Genomic DNA, 17400 nt, shown 5'->3' on the forward strand with positions numbered 1-17400 from the left:
TCTGCCTGCCTCTCTGCCTACTTGTGATCTCTCTGTCAAATAAATAAATAAAATCTTTAAAAAAATATATATATACTATGAATTAGGAGTATTTGGCTGACTCAGTTGGTGAAGCATGCCACTCTTGATCTCGGGGTCATGAATTCTAGCCCGTGTGGCATGGTGGCATGGAGCTTACTTAAAATTTTTAAAAAAGATTTTATTTACCTATTTGACAGAGAACGCAAACAGGGGAAGTGGCAGGCAGAGGGAGGGGGAGTAGTCCCCGCCGAGCTGAGGCTCAATCCCAGGAACCTGGGATCATGACCTGGCCTGAAGGCAAATGAGGCACTTAACCAACCGATCCACCCAGGCACTCCTAAAAATTATTTAAATAAAATATAGCATGAATTAAAATAGATAGGCAAGAAGGCATGAACTATAGGTCAATAAAAGAAAACTCAGAAATAGATCAAAATACAAATATAAACTTAGTCTATGAAAAAAAGATAGCATTTCAGAATAGACAGGGGAAGAGGGATTACCCAATAAAATCTGTACAATATCTGGCTACTTAGGAAGAAAGCTGGATCCCTGTTAAATACTTTATCAGTCAGGGTTTACTGTAGGAACGGAAACTCCGCAGGTATTTCAAAGAATAGAATTTAATACAGGTCCTTAAAAACCAGAGAAAAAGGGACACCTGGGTGGCTCAGTCAGTTAAACATTTGACTTTAGCTCAGGTCATGATCCCAGCATCTTGAGATTGAGCCCTGAGTTGGGTTATGTGCTCAGTGGGAAGTCTGCTTTTCCCTCAGCCTTTCCCCGTTTTTCTCAAGTAAGTAAGTAAATAAAATCTTTTTAAAGAAATCAGAGAGGGACACCTGGGTGGCTCAGTGGGTTAAGCCTCTGCCTTCGGCTCAGGTCATGATCTCAGCGTCCTAGGATCGAATCCCACATCGGGCTCTCTGCTCAGCAAGGGGCCTGCTTTCCCCTCTCTCTGGCCTGCCTCTCTGCCTACTTGTGATCTCTCTCTGTCAAATAAATAAAATCTTAAAAAAAAAAAATCAGAGAAAACACTGTAGGGGCAGCAACTGGGGGCCAACACACTTTTAGACTCAAGGTTATAGCATCTTCTGGGATGCAGGGCACAGAAGTCGGCGCCATTGCTGCCACCAGCACTGCCTCATGCCCATGCAGCTGGTGACAGACTGAAACATGGAGGCTAGTTGCTACAACTTCAGGAGGCAGGAGCTTGTCCACTAGTACGTTATGGTAGACGATCTCTGCCTTCCACATCTTGAACAAATGCAAATCACTGGCAGAATCTAACCAGTCCTGAACCCTGTTTATCTTTGAGTCTGCCAAACTTCATTTTTAGTCTTTCATCCCCCTGGTATGAGATGGGGAGGCATGGGACATAATGCAAGGGCTAAGAGACAATACCTAGCATACATTCTCACACTAAAGTCAATCCCAGATGGATGAAAGAATTATCTGTAAAAATAAAATGAACCCATTGAAATGTTCCAGAAGAAACGATGAGTGAATTTATCATTTTAGTTGTAAAAAGTTATTTCTAGGGGCACCTGGGTGGCTCAGTTGTTAAGTGTCTGCCTTTGGCTCAGGCCACAGTCCCAGTGTTCTGGGATCGAGCTGCGCGCGTTGGGCTCCCTGTTAAGAGGGAGGCCTGCTCCTCCCTTTCTCTCTCCCCCTGCTTGTGTTCCCTCTCTCACTGTCTCTCTGTCAAATAAATAAATAAAATCTTAAAGAAAAAAAAAAAGGTTATTTCTAAGTACAACATACGATTCAGAAGCCAAAAAGGAAAAGTGATGGGTTTATCTACATAAAAATTTAAAATGGTGATATGATACATCAACTTGCTGACTCAGACAACACAGGTTTGAACTGCACAGGTCCACTTATACACAGATTTTTTGGATAAATATAGTACAATACTGTAAACGTATTTTCTTTCTTTTTAAGATTTTATTTATTTACTTGAAAGAGAGAGACTGAGAGAGAGAGCATGAGAGGGGGAAAGGTCAGAGGGAGAAGCAGACTCCCCACTGAGCAGGGAGCCTGATTTGGGACCAATCCCAGGACTCCAGGATCATGATCTGAGCCAAAGGCAGTCGCTTAACCAACTGGGACACCCAGGCGCCCCTGTAAATGTATTATGATTTTCCTAATTTTTTTTTCTCTTACTTTATTGTAAGAATACAATATATAATATATACAACACAAAATTTGTGCTAACCTACTTTGCTTTCAGTAAGGCTTCTCGCCAACAGCAGGTTATTAGTACAGTTTTTGAGGGGTAAACAGTATTTCAACAGATTTTCAACTGCACAGTTGGGGTGTTGGGGCAGGGGTCAACACCCCCAAACTCAGCTTTAAAAAGTCAACTATTTTAAATGCACAAATACTCTGAACAGCTATGCCATTGCTAGAAATTTGTATTATAGAAGTATTTGTGAGTGTTTGCAAAGGTATGTATCCAAACAAGGCAGCATTATATGTAAGAGCAAAACTCTGAAGATGAGTAATATATAAAATTGTGAGCCTACTATGAGGCCAGGTAAAAGGAGAGATTTGAAATGAATATGTTCCCTTGCATAACACATATGCAGAAATATCCTTTTATTATCCAACCTTACACAAATATTATATTGTTTTTATAAAAAGTCAATAGGTGCTATCTTGGTAGGAAGATTCTTTTCCTTTTTTGTAACTCTCTGATTTAGAACTTTTAAATTTCCCAACTTCCCAACTCCCCTGCCCCCCAAAAGATAACTTTTGTAACTATACATTTATTTTCTCTTAGAATATTCACACTTATTTTTGGTTTTCTGCTTTAAACATACATGAGTTTGAAATTATATAAAACTGTGTTCTTTAGAAGTATCTGGGAAGACAGTAAACACTGTGAAATTATTCTATTTCTATTAATGACAGAATTATTTTACACTTAAAAGGAATCAATTTAAATTGAAAAAAAAAACTGCGCTTACAGAAAATCATTCTACGACACACACATTTACAGGTTTTTACTTTTAAAGCCTTTTCATTTAAAATCATTCTTTCCCAAAAAACTATACTTGAGCATAAGACAGATAAGTATCTGTTAAGTAATTAGTATGTACATAAGGTAGTTGCGAAGAATCACCCACAATTCTAATATATTCAGTTCCAAAGGTGAAAAATTTCCTTTGAGAAAGCATTTTAACATTTCCTCTCATCATCTACAAAGCAGCAACACTATATAAATTATTAAAAATGGCAAATCCAATGATATGTAACCATAAAGTCCCTTAAGAAATATATTTGAAAAATCAGTATTCCGTAAAATATTTACATTGTTTAAATTACATGATAGCAAACTTGTCTTGATTTATTTTAGTTGAACCTATTAATAAGAATCTCCAAAAAAAAAAAAAATCATTATTCATCCTTAATATAGGAGACTTTATCCTTGGGTTTATTCAGCATCTTTATATCATCCAAAAGCTTTCTGGGTGTTAAAATATGCGTAGAACCTGGTAGGAGAAAAGATAAATTTTCACAGGCCAGCAGTTAAGTAGATTCTCCCTGGCTAATTATATTGCCCTGTCTCTCAAATTTGCTAAGTGTCATAGCTTGGGACAATTTAACAAAATTTCTGTAAGACACATTCCTAAAATCTGCCTACACCACAATATCTCATTCCTTCCTCCATTGCACAGCATGCTCAGTAAACCACTTCTAGTACTTTGTCTACTTTGTGTGATACATGGATATGCTGACAATCAAAACTGGAGGTTCGGATCCCTGTGGCAGAACAGAAGAGTCACTGCTCAATCATAGGCTCATAAAGCAGTGCTGCAGATTTAGACCCGGTGTACAAATGCTGCAATCTATAGACGAGGAGAGTTTCTACATCACTGGCTTTGATTGAAGTTCTTAAAACTCCACATAGGACTTGCCAATGTCAGGCCCACATCCACAAAAACATTCAAAGTATTTCTGTAGCAGAAATGTACTTATGTCTCAAAAATTATTTAATAAGGGCAAGAATAGAACATAACATTTTAAAGGACGTATCTAATAATATCTAAATAATATAGCATTTTGAAGCTATTCCCTCAAAATCAGAATATTTAAAAATCAAATTATCAAAAAAGTCAACCATGAAAAACTCTAGTACATCAAATAAAACATATTACGATTAATAAGTTTTTTTGCATTCAACAATTTAGACGTACATGTAACTTACAACATAAAGTTCTGCATTTAGTTTGTCTAAAAAAAACTGAAGAGGAAAAAATGTCTTACCAATAATAACTTCACAGGATTTATTTGCCTGAGAAACTTCATAAGCACAACGCATTTCAGAGTACGTAATTCCTCCAATTACAAAAATGATCAGCTTTGACCCATTTTTTCGGTCCTCTAAGTAATTAGTTCTGGGTTTCTGGCGAGCACTAAAAAATGAACACACACAAACATGTTAAAAACATTTCCAAAGCCATAGTGCTTGTAGAGTTTTTATTTACTTATTTATATTTTATTTTATTTTTTTTAAAGATTTTATTTATTTGACAGAGATCATAAGTAGGCAGAGAGGCAGGCAGAGAGTGAGGGGGAAGCAGGCTCCCCGCTGAGCGGAGAGCCCGATGTGGGGCTCAATCTCAGGACCCTGAGATCATGACCTGAGCTGAAGGCAGAGACTTAACCCACTGAGCCACCCAGGGGCCCACTTGTAGAGTTTTTAAAAAGCCCAACTCAACCAAACTCAAATTTGGCACCAATTACCCTGATTTTATGGAAATGAATTAACTATGGTATGACTGGAGAACCAAGACAGGTTAAGTAGGACAGCCCCACTTCAAGTTTAATTCTGACCTAATAGGGAGTTTGGACATATCACATATAACTTAGTTCAGCATTTTTACCCACAAAACAGAGCTGACACTCTATATACCTGAAATATCTAGGACTTACCTTTTTTTTTTTTTTTTAAAAGATTTTATTTATTCATTCAACAGAGAGAGAGAGATATCACAAGTAGGCAGGGAGGCAGGCAGAGAGAGAGGGAAGTAAGCTCCCTGCCCAGCAGAGAGCCCGAGGTGGATCTCGATCCCAGGACCCTGAGACCACGACCCGAGCTGAAGGCAGAGGCTCAACCCACTGAGCCACCCAGGTGCCTCTAGGACTTACCTTTAAAAAAAAAAAAAAAGATTTATTTATTTGAGAGAGAGAGAGAGAACAAGTGTAGCGGGTGAGGAAGGAGGAGAAAGAAAACTCAAGCAGACTCCCTGCTGAGCAGAGCCCAACATGGGGCTTGATCCCAGGACTCCGAGATCATGAACTGAGCCTAAACCAAGAGTCAGATGCTCAACTGACTGAGCCATCCAGGTGCCCCAAAAGTCCGACTTTCTGAAGTCTTAAAAACCCTCCTGTTTCAATGCCACTCCCATTTTTTTTAACTTCCGAAAGTCATAGACTTCTCAAGTTCTCTTACTTCTTCATATGAAATAAGAGTGTCAGCTCTGTTTTAGAGAGGTACAGGGAGGGAAGCACAGGTACAGATTTGGAGACAATGTGGTACTGGGACACCTGATATTGGAACTTAGTGAGGTAGGACGGTAGGAGGTACTGAAGACGTCTGCACTCCTGTGTTCATTGCAGCATTATTCACAGTAGCCAAGACATGGACAACAATTAAACACCCATTGGTGGAGAGAGGAATAAAGAAAATGTAATGTACATATGGAGTGGAATATTATTCAGCCTTTTTTTTTTTTAAGATTTTTTTCTTATCTATTTATTTATTTGACAGAGATAACAAGTAGTAGGCAGAGAGGCAAGTAGAGAGAGAAGCAGGGGAAGCATGCTCCCTGCTGAGCAGAGAGCCCAACATGGGGCTCGATCCCAGCACCCTGGGATCATGACCTGTGCTGAAGGCAGAGGCTTTAACCCACTGAGACATCCAGGCACCCCATATTATTCAGCCTTTAAAAAGAAGGAAAGGGGTGCCTAGGTGGCTCAATTAAGCATCTGCTTTCGGCTCAGGTCATGATCTTTAAGTCCTGTAACTGAGCCCTGAGGTAGGCTTCCTGCTCAGTGGAGAATCTGCTTCTCCCTCTCCCTCTATCCCTTCCCCAGCCTGTGCTCATGCTCGAATCCTCTCTCAAATAAATAAAATCTTTAAAAAAAAAATTAAGAAAAGGAAATTCCATCAAATGCAACAACATGGATGAACCTGAAGGTATTTCAAAATAAAAATTTATGTACTTCTATTAAAATATATATTAGTTCATAAATTATGTATGTATACCGGTATATATTAATAAAACTTAATTTCTCCCCTTTTTAGGTAAAAATAAATATCCCCCCAAAATCATCTTGCTACCCATTTTGGAAACCATGTTCTAGAGGACATCTAAGACCTAAAATGTAGGATGTCATGATAAACTTTAAATTATGTTCTTGTTTAGATAACTTCCATCTGCCATCTTAAGGAATGATGGAGTAAACAACAGGAAGAAAGTAAAGAGAATCAGTAATTGGTGTCAAAGATGAAACAGGAATAAGATACACTCATGATTCCCATATAAAGCAACTCAAGGAGATATTAAAAGTGCAATTTTGGTTTAAAAACTATTTCAAGGGCATCTGGTTGGCTCAGTTGGTTGAGCATCCAAATTTTGATTTTGACTCAGGTCATGATCTCAGGGTTGTGAGATCAAGCCCTGAGTCAGCTCTGTGCTCGGTGGGGAGTCTGCTTGAGAGTCTTTCTCTCTGTCCCTACCCCAACTCTTGCACACACACACTCTCTTTCTCTAATATAAATAAATTAAAAAAATTTTTTTTCCAAAGAGAAATAGAGTAAAAGCAACAATGAAAAAGAGATAATACTGTTCAAAACAATTATGTGACTAACAATTTTTAAATTTCTGAATTAAATTTCTGAACAGCAATTTGAGGACAATGGGATATTTAATTTGTTTCATATACATGTATAATATGTTGTGCTAGTGTTTTACATTTTGATAGATATAAAAATAACAACGCCCTAGATCCTGAAAATCTTACTCTAGAAAGCACATAGAAGCTTTTGTTAAAGTAAGAGTGAACTTTTTATTTATTTTTAAAATTTTTTAAAATTTAAATTCAATTAATGAACATATATTCTTTGTTTCAGGGGTACAGGTCTGTAATTCATCAGTCTTATATAATACCCAGTGCTCATTACAATACATACCCTCCCCAATGTCCATCATCCAGTTACCCCATCCCTCCACCCTTCTTCCCTCCAGCAACCCTCAGTTTGTTTCCTATGCTTAAGAGTCTCTTGTGGTTTGTCTCCCTCTCTGGTTCCATCTTGTTTCATTTTTAAGAGTGAACTTCTTCTTAAAAGCACAGCTTTTAAGTAAACAAAATAAGAGAAATCTCCAAAGGCTAGCAATAAAGAGGAAGCTAAAAACTAGAGTGGTAAACTGAGTTGAGTCTTGGCCTGCCTAATGGAGTGTTAGTCTAATCTTAGCAAACAAGAGACTTGGGTGTTTACCTATTTAATGAACAAAAAAGACAAAGTCTTGGTATTGTGCAAAGTAGGGAGGGGCTGGGAGTTGACACCCCTGCATAAGGTAGGGCACTCATTTTTTTTAATGATAAAGTACATTTTCATACTGTCTACCTGGACTCATTTAAAATAGGCTACTGTTAAAGAAAAACTGCCTCTTTCGTGACTATGCTTCCAGGAGAGTTGCCAATATAAGAGTTACTTTGGTACCAATTCAGTTGTTAGTCTGCAATATCATACTGAAAATCTCACTGGCTTTCATTGATAGGTTTACCTTACAGCTCCTGAACCATTCCATACTGCTGGACACTGGGAACAATATGGCCATTCTTTTGAATCTAATCTATTATCAATGGCATCCTAGAGAAGAAAAGAATTAACACCATTTAAAAAATGTACATTCTAGGATTTTCAAAATTTGTCTATTTTGCATAAGACTCAAAACTTGTGTTTACAATTAAGGAACCTAAAGATATGTAAATATTTAATAAAATAAGGTTAGCCCTCTCTCTGAAACTTATTAAACTTTACTTGCTTCAAAAATTAATGCAATTCTTTACTTACTTATTAAACCAGTATTAAGTGAATGTCTACATTTCTTCATTTGCAGGGTCTCCATACTGGTATAAGCATTGCAGAGACCTTATCAAAACCTTTATCTCTAGAGTGCTAGGGGTTTCTAAATACCATCCTAGTCCTGACATACCTCTTAGGCTACTGGAGAGTCCAGGCCTTGCCCTTCTTTGCAGTGGCTCTAAAATAGGCTGTGCATCCCTGACCTAGGGGTAATCAAAACAATCCAATGGGATGAGAGAGTTCTCCTTTCCATTTAAAAAAATGTTCTGCTTTAGCGTTACATTTTATGATATACTTATATGTATAAGATATGCTATATATAAAGATTATGCTTCACCAGTACAGTAATACATAGTTTGTAAATAATCATAGTACAAGCTCATAGTACAAGTTCACAATTTTTATGGTTAAGTATGCATGATTAAAACAGTTTGGAGACCACTGCTTTATAGCACAGCAGTGTAAAAGATATTAGTAAGTGGGCATAAGGAATGAGCACAAGGTACTCGGTAGTCCATGAATATTTCATTTAAACTGTAAGAAGCAAAGAAATCAAGTTTCAGGAGAAATCCTGAAGGCTGAGAATGCCACTGGGCCAAAACTGGATTTTCTTTTTTTTTTTAAATTAACATGCAAATCTTCGGTAGAGTTCCGGAAGTCAATTCTTACTTTAAAAGTACTATCCAAGAAAGACTACTTAGCTACATCCTTGTTATGGGAAGAGAAAAAAATTTTATGTTGTAGAAAACAAAGTCTAGATTCTTTAAATCTTTCATCTATGATTAAGAATGTGTGGACAACAAAAAATTAGCCAAGCAAAACAGGAAAATCATAGTCCTAAATTACACACATTTAGTTCCCAAAGCAGACAGATTTAAGTCAAAGGAAAACTGGAATAAATGAAACTGTATTATTATAATTGAAGAACCAATGTCACAATTTTATTGCTCATAATACCATTTTTACTAATCATTTTCTAATTTCCCATAATTGAATATTTCTAAAAGCAAACAGTACTAAACGCATAACCCATCTGTTGGATAGAATAGCAAACTACAGTTTACAATTTACAGTTTAATAACACACTTTTCCCAAGAATACTGGAGTCTAACACTTTCTAACAGTGGTCATATGCAAATATTATTTTGTTGAACTTTCACTCAAATAAATTATTTATACTTCTGCTACATATAGTTATTTAAGTTTTTTTTTCATAAGATAGTTATGTATGCTTACTTTTATTTATTTTGAGTCAGTCAATGTGGAAGTTTATTTGAGATCTTCAAGGAAAGAATTTTCAAATTTCCTTTCCTCCCTTGACCCCAGATACAGCCTTCCTTTGTGAACCCTCCCAGTACTGCAGAAATTCCTGACCAACAGATATCTCAGACTGATTAACATACAAAAAGTAAAGAATACTGTACGGAACACACTTAGGGTATAAGTAAAATTTAATGAACTGTACCTCCAAAATATCTTTGATAAAAGGTGTCCATCGAGAGAGTTGAAAAGTTTCTTCTGTAGACCTATCCTTTCTTAATGGTTTGCTTTGTTGAGACTAATACAAATAGAAGAAAAAAAAAAAGAAAAAACCTTTAATTTTATTTAGTAATATGCTCTTACATTTTCTTAAAAAGGTATCTAAATTAAAGTAAATACAAGTAAAATCTAAGCGTGGAGGGGCACTTGCATGGCTTAGTCAGTTAAGCTTTAACCTTTGGCTCAGATCATGATCTCAGGGTCCTGGGACTGAGCACGATGTTGGACTCCTTGTTCAGTGGGGAGTCTGCTTCTCCCTCTCCCTCCACCCCCTGGCTCATGCTCTCTCTCTCTCACCCACTCTCTATCTCAAATAAATAAACAAAATCTTAAAAAGAAAAAAAAACAACAACAACTAAGAGTGGAAATGCTTGCTCAAAAAATCTGAATAGATGGAGTCACATAAATTCACCATATTTTGTGCTCTAAAGATGAAAATGTGTAACAGTATATATTCACTCAAAATATATTTACTCAAAAGTTCTATAAAACTTGATGGGAAAGAGAGATTCTAAACACAGTTCTTTCAAAATTTGCTATAAAGGGAATCATAGAAAAAAGCAAAAGAGCAAATTATAACCGAAGACATAAGATATAAATTCACTAGAAAAATGTATTTTTCCAAATACTCATATATGGAAAAGAAAACAAAATTAAAAATTTTTTACTTACCTAATCTATAGAGTGAAATTAAGAAGACTATGTGGATTCCCATATAAGAAAACATTTTAAATGCAAACAACTACATATGTACTGATATGAATATATACTGAATGTGAGATTTCTTACCGGGGGGACAATGGGAACACCAAGGTAACTCCAGTTACGGATCATGTCGCTCTCATTTTCTATTTTTACATTCTGGATCAACCTGTCCAAATTTTCTTCCGTGGTTCCTTAGATAAAAATATGAGTGTAGAGTCACATAACTGCTACCACAATCATGTCTAGGTTTCAGGTGGTACCCATGAATATAAAGCTTATTAAAGAAAAATCAAACATTTAATTATATACCCTTTGGTCTTCTCCCAATTTCCTATTTTTCCTTATATTTATCTTACCCAATGTCAGCTACTACCTTTGAATTTTCTAAGACTCTCTTATGATCAATAGTAAATTACTTATTATAAAGGGATTTTAGAGTTGAATATTTTAACATATTGACGAAATAAAGTCTCTATTACCATTAATACTGAAGATGTAAAGTAGAATTGCTCTTATTTTATCATAATTATCATGATTTTTGTTGAGTAGAACTGGAAGAAGTACTCGCATAGAATCTTTCACCTTCTGTCCTTCCGCATCAGTTCCAAGTGCCAGGTCCTTAATGACAATTAAATATAGTCAGTGGCCTATAATCCAAATTCACTTTTCAGTTAAAAATATCTTAAGGGGCGCCTGGGTGGCTCAGTGGGTTAAAGCCTCTGCCTTTCGCTCAGGTCATGATCCCAAGGTCCTGGGATCGAGTCCCGCATCGGGCTCTCTGCTTGGCAGGGAGCCTGCTTCCTCCTCTCTCTCTCTCTCTGCCTGCCTCTCTCCCTACTTGTGATCTCTATCTGTCAAATAAATAAATAAAATCTTTAAAAAAAAAAAAATCTTAAATCCAGGGACTCCTGGCTCACTCAGTCAGTACAGCATGATCTCTTGGTCTCAGGGTTCTAAGTTCTAAGTTCAAGCCCCACATTGGGTGTAGAGATTACTTAAAAATAAAATCTTTAAAAAGATATCTTAAATCTTGCCACATTTTAATGTAACACTGATGATACTTCCAATGTAGGCATCAATGGTAAACTACGAATTGTACAAAATATAAAAAGTAAAAAAATAATTCAGAGAGAAAATCATTAATCTAAACCTGTGCTAATATGGTAGCCCTGAGCCACATATGGTTAATGAGCACTCGAAACGTGGCTAGCCTGAATTAAGATGTGCTTATAAGTGAAAACGCCAAGTTTCTTAAAGACCTGATGTGTAAAAAAGGAATGCAAATTATTTCACTAATAATTTTTATATTGATTACATGTTGAAATAAGATTTCAAAAGCATTAGGTTAAGTCAAATAGATTATTTAAATTAACTACCTTTGTTTCCTTTTACCTTATGTGACTATAATTGATTCTTGAATAGCAAAAATTTGAAGTGTGCGGATCCATTTATACATGGGTTTTTTCAATAAATAAAGCAGAGCACTTTAAATGTATTTTCTCTTCCTTATGATTTTTTAAGAAACATTTCATTTTCTCTAGCTTACATTACTATAAGAATATAGTATATAATACATATAACATACAAAATATTTGTTAATCAACTGCTTATCAGGAGGGCTTCTGGTCAACAGAAGATTATTAGTGTGGGGGGAGTCAAGGTTTGGGGGGACAAAAGTTATACATGGATATTTTACTGTGGGGGGTCAGTACCCCTGATCTTCGTCCAAGAATCAGCTATACTACAATATTTAAAATTACATATGGCTTGGGGTGCCTAGGTGGCTCAGTTGGTTAAGCTTCACTCTTGATTTAGGCTCAGGTCATAGTCTCAGGGTCATGGGATTGAGCCCCTGTAGCTTAAGATTCTCTCTTCCTCCCCCTCTGCTCTTCCCCTGCTCATGCTCTGTCTCTAAATAAATAAATAAATAAATAAAATTACATAGGGCTTGCATTCTAGTTCTCTTAGCACTGGTCTAAACATTTTTGACATTATGGGGGGGGCCCTCAAAAACAAGTTAAATGTGCCGATGCAGTACACTGCAAGGTGCTGCATTAAATGTTGCCCCTACTCAGAAAGGCCTGACATTTAGAGGTATTCTGAAATAATGTTCCAAATCCTAAAATTATCAACATTTAACCAGAAATGCACAATCACAGATTAGGAGGGACTACTTACTGTGATACTTATAGCTACCTGATAATGTTGGTGGGGAGTGATGTATTTCTTTTTATTTTATTTTTTTTGTTTGTTTTTAAAGATTTTATTTATTTGACAGAGAGAGAGGAGGCGAGAGTACCAGCAGGGGGAATAGCAGAGGGAAAGAGAAAAGCAGGTTCACCGCTGAGCAGGAAGCCACATGTGGGGCTTGATCCCATGACCCTGGGAACCTGACCTGAGCCGAAGGCAGATGCTTAACCGACTGAGCCACCCAAGCACCCCTTTATTTCTATTTCTTAAGTAGGCTCCATGCTCAGTGTGGAGCCCTACATGGGGCTTGAACTCAACCCTGCAGAGATCAAGACCTGACTAAGATCAGGAGTCAGATGCTTAACTGACTGAGCCATCCAGGTGCTCTGGAAATTATCTATTTAAATAATGCCTAACTGAGCCCCCTTCTAAGAGAGATTCTGCAATATAGTACACCTTACAAAGTTCAATCTGGAAATTTATGATGACATAGGTATTTCTTACTCTGTACGTACCTGTTCACTTTTGCAGAGCTTTTCTATATTAGGTTTGAATTTATTCATGCAATCTTCTGCTAAGTTAAGATGGACAACTTGCTGAAAAAAACAAAAGAATTCAATTGCTTAAGGTACTTTAATTTCTTTTTGTGCAAGTGATATTAAACTTTTGAGATAGGCCTGAAAGAAATTATGGGCTGAGGCAAAAAGGAGGTACCATGTAAAGCAAGTAAAATAGCCCAAGAAAGAAGAAAAAGTGAGAATTAATATGGTCCACAGGGGCTAATCAACAGAGAGCAAAAAATATGAGTATGTGTTTAAGAGTGTTGAAAATGAAGGTGAGGAAAAATAAAAAGCTAAGTCCTGAAAGCCCAACAGAAAAACGTTTTTGAAATTATATTCCTGGTTCTTGATTAGGGTGCTGTATAATAAAAAATGACTTATAATGACTCACAGGAAAGACTGATATAGCAAAAAGAAGAATTTACCTACCAACATGGCTTAACTGTTCTTAACTACTAATACATAACTCTGAAAGAATCAAGTAGAATAACAACTGCTGGTTAATACAATGCTTTTCTTAAGTTGATAAATACAAAATTCTCTGTCTGGCTATTGAAGAAAAAGACACAAAAATCTGAAGCTGGATTTGAATATAGATTACATACAGAGAACACTACTGAGAAGCTTAGATATTTGGAATATTTCTCAGACCTAGAGTAAAATTTTAGAGTATAACTAACACCAAGTATTCCATGACATCCACTACTAAACCTGACTATAGAAGTGGACAGACTAATAAACTAAAAATGGTAAAGTATCTCATACACAATATTGCTTACCTTAGTAATCTGTTTACGGAAATGGGGCATCTTTTTCATCAGTTGGGTAAGAGCACTAAGCGATGTCTAGAAAAAAAAAGTCAAACATTTTTAAAGCAAACTTATAATTCAGGTATTCTATAACAATTTTTATAGTTTCTTCCTTTTTTTTAAAGACTTAATTAATTTATTTATTTTAGAGAGAGAGAGAGAGAATGCAAGTGCACGCCCAGAGATGAGGGGCAGAGGGAGAGGGAGGGTCTTAAGTAGATTCCATGCTGAGTGTGGAGTCCAAAGTGGAGCTCAATCTCACGAGCCTGAGATCTCGACCTGAGCTGAAACAAAGAATCACATGTTTAACTGACTGTGTCACCCAGGTGCCCCTCCATATATGATTTTTAAATCTTGCAGTTATATTGCTAATTTTCTAAATATTTGGCAAGTTAAAAAAAACACATTCAAAAGACTTTCAGTTTCAGTCACAATAAAGTAGCTGATATCAAAATTATTCTCTCCCCAAAAATAAAAATAGAATTGGACAAAATAAATAAGACAACAACTCTCAGACAATGGATAAGAAAAAGAGCTCACAGTTAAGATACTTAAGCAAAAGAAAGCACAGGTGATCCTAGCACTCATCCTGGCTTTTCCCCGGGACACTTTCCAAAAGTGGTAAAAGGATGTAGAGATCAAGTAAAAAGCACGAGTCTCTCCAGACAGAGGAAAAAGAGATAAGAGTTTGGGGCTGGTGAGGTAGGGTCTGGGAGGCAAGGTGCTAGAGGGAAGAGTCAGTCACAACATAACTCAAAGATGTGACTCAGAGAGGCATTGCCTTTGGAGCCCTAGCCAAACGCTAAGCTGTGTGTGTAAAGGGCAAAACTCTTAAAGGCCTAACACAGAACAACTGCCGGGAAGCTAAATGCTAGACAGGGATTTCAGAGGGGTCTTAATGCCAAGAAAATACTGGTATTTCTGATTCAAAGAAGAGTGCCAAGTGAACATCCCAGATGTTCAGTACTAGGACTGTCTTTGAACTAAGTACAAAAGGAAATACACTTACAATAACAGCACCTGGCATGAAGTCTCAACAGAATTAAGGTTATTTATGAGCAAATTAAATGCCTGCCAGAACAGAAATCAATAGTCTTTGCAGAGAGAACATTATCTAGCATCTCTGCAAGCGCTATGCTAAAATATTAGTGATCATGTAAGACAGAAAAAAAGTGAGGGCGCCTAGGTGGCTCAGTCATTAAGCGTCTGCCTTCAGCTCAGGTCATGATCCCAAAGTCCTGGGATCAAGCCCCGCATCGGGCTCCTTGCTCAGCGGAAAGCCTGATTCTCCCTCTTCCACTCCCCGCTTGTATTCCCTCCCTCACTGTGTCTCCCTCAAACAAATTTTTGTGTCAAACAAATAAAATATTTTTAAAAAAGTGATCAATACCAAAGTGACAAAATAGTCAATAACCGCAGACCCAAGCAAAGAAGATGTGGCATACATACACAACAGAATATTATTTGGACATAAAAAAAACCATCTTGCCATTTGAAACAACATGGATGGAGCTGGAGTGTATTATGCTAGTGAGATAAGTCAGTCAGAAAAAGACAAATACCATATGATTTAATTTATAGGGAATCTAAGAAATAAAACAGATGAACAAAGAATAAAAGAGATGAACCAAAAAGCAGACTCTTAGCTAGAGAGAACACACAGATGGTTACCATGGGGAGGGAGGTAGGGGGATGGGTAAAATAGGTAAGAGATTAAGAGTGTTCTTATCATGATGAACACTGAGTAATGTATGGAATTACTGAGTCACTATACTGTATACCTGAAACATAACACTGTATGTCAACTATACTGGAGTTAAAAAAAAAAAAGAGGTTGACCCAAGACCATCTAAATATTAGGAGTTAACAGACAAGAAATTCAAAAATAACATATTTATATTAAAGAAAACAGGAAAAGATGGACTAAACAGATGAAAAGATACAGTATTTCAACAGAAAACTAGAATTTATTTTAAAAATGCAATGAATGTCTTAGAACTAAATGCAATATTAGAAATTAAAAACACAGTGACTCTCCTACATTGCCAGCGGGACTGTAAAATGGCATAGCCACAACAGTATGGAATTTTCTTATAAAGTTAACCATACATTTACTATATGACCCAGCAATCCCACTTATTCTTCCCCAAATATTTTATCTATTTATTTGAGCAAGAGAGAGAGCATAAGCAAAGGGAAGAGGTAGAGAGAGAAGCAGGCTCCTTGCCAAGCAGGGAGCCCAATGTAAGGCTCGATCCCAGGGTCCCATGATTATGACCTGACCTGAAAGCAGATGCTTAATGGACTGAGCCACCCAAGCATCCTAAGCAATCCCACTCTTAATTATTTACCCAAGTGAATGAAAACATCTGTTTACACAAAACCTGAATGTTTTATTGTGGATTTATTCATAACTGCCAACAATCTGACAAAACAAAAAACAAAAAACAAAAAACAAAAAAAACCAGCAACTGAGCCATCCAGGTGTCCCCCAAAATAACATCTTAAGTTTATAAACACATGTTGAGTAAAATATAGGACAACATTAGCACAAAAGAGGAAGGGGGTAAATGCAGCTAAACTGTTACAAGGTTCTTAAATTATTCAGGAGATGCAAAAGTATACTTTAAGGTAGACTACAATAATGATACATTTTGAGGTGCTTGGGTGGCTCAGTTGGTTGAATGTCTGACCCTTGATTTTGGCTCAGCTCATGATCTCAAGGTCATGAGAACAAGCCCCAAGTTGGGCTCCTTGAGCTCAGCACAGAGTCTGCTTGAGATTTTCTCTTCCTCTCCTTCTGCCCCTCCCCTGCTCGCACAGGCCTCTAAACAAACAAACAAATAAAATCTTAAAAAAGAAAAAAAAAAAAGGAATGTTATAGAGAAATAGTTCTCATAAACCTGGAATCAAATATCCTAAGCAAATTATTAGCAAACAGATTCAGTGACAAAGGAAAAGGATAATGCATCAAGACCAGTCCAACTTAGTCCAGCAATGCACGATTGGTTTGTTATCACATTTACAGAAAAAAGGAGAAAAAAAAAATAATTTCAACAGATGCATTCGATGAAATCCAATACCCATTCTAATTAGAAAAACCACAACAACCACCTGTTTTGCCAATTAAGAACAGAAGGGATAAAACTGATAAAGGATTTATCAAGGGGTGCCTGGGTGGCTCAGTCAATTGAGTGCCCAACTCTTGATTTTGGCTTGTATCATGATCTTAGCATGGTGTGATGGAGCCTCAGACTGGTCTCCACTCTGGGTGTGGAGCCTACTTGGGATTCTCTCTCTCCCTTGCCCTCTGCCTGCCCCACCCAACTGTGTTCTCTCTCTTAAAAAAAAAAAAAGAAAAAAGAAAAAAGAAAAAAAAGGATATCTCTAAAATAACCTAAAACTAACACAACACTCAACGGTAAAATATCAAACATGTTTCTTCTAAGGCTGGGAATAAGACAAGGATATCCTC

The 17400-nt window shown here is 36.8% G+C and overlaps 1 protein-coding gene across 1 annotated transcript in view; it reads right to left on the minus strand.

Annotated features, from left to right (window-relative positions):
• Positions 1 to 2586: 2586 nt before the first annotated feature.
• STXBP3 (syntaxin binding protein 3) overlaps positions 2587 to 17400 on the minus strand; it is a 52178-nt gene continuing 37364 nt past the window's right edge. The window contains exons 12-19 of the mRNA XM_046017960.1: positions 13896 to 13961; positions 13072 to 13152; positions 10846 to 10984; positions 10451 to 10557; positions 9588 to 9680; positions 7821 to 7906; positions 4294 to 4442; positions 2587 to 3518 (exon numbers count right to left, since the gene is read on the minus strand). Of these exons, the coding sequence (XP_045873916.1) occupies positions 3424 to 3518; positions 4294 to 4442; positions 7821 to 7906; positions 9588 to 9680; positions 10451 to 10557; positions 10846 to 10984; positions 13072 to 13152; positions 13896 to 13961 (816 nt within the window). The 3' untranslated portion in view covers positions 2587 to 3423. The remainder of the gene's footprint in view (positions 3519 to 4293; positions 4443 to 7820; positions 7907 to 9587; positions 9681 to 10450; positions 10558 to 10845; positions 10985 to 13071; positions 13153 to 13895; positions 13962 to 17400) is intronic.

This window comes from Meles meles, chromosome 1 (assembly GCF_922984935.1).
Source record: "Meles meles chromosome 1, mMelMel3.1 paternal haplotype, whole genome shotgun sequence".
NCBI classification, from domain to species: Eukaryota; Metazoa; Chordata; class Mammalia; order Carnivora; family Mustelidae; genus Meles; species Meles meles.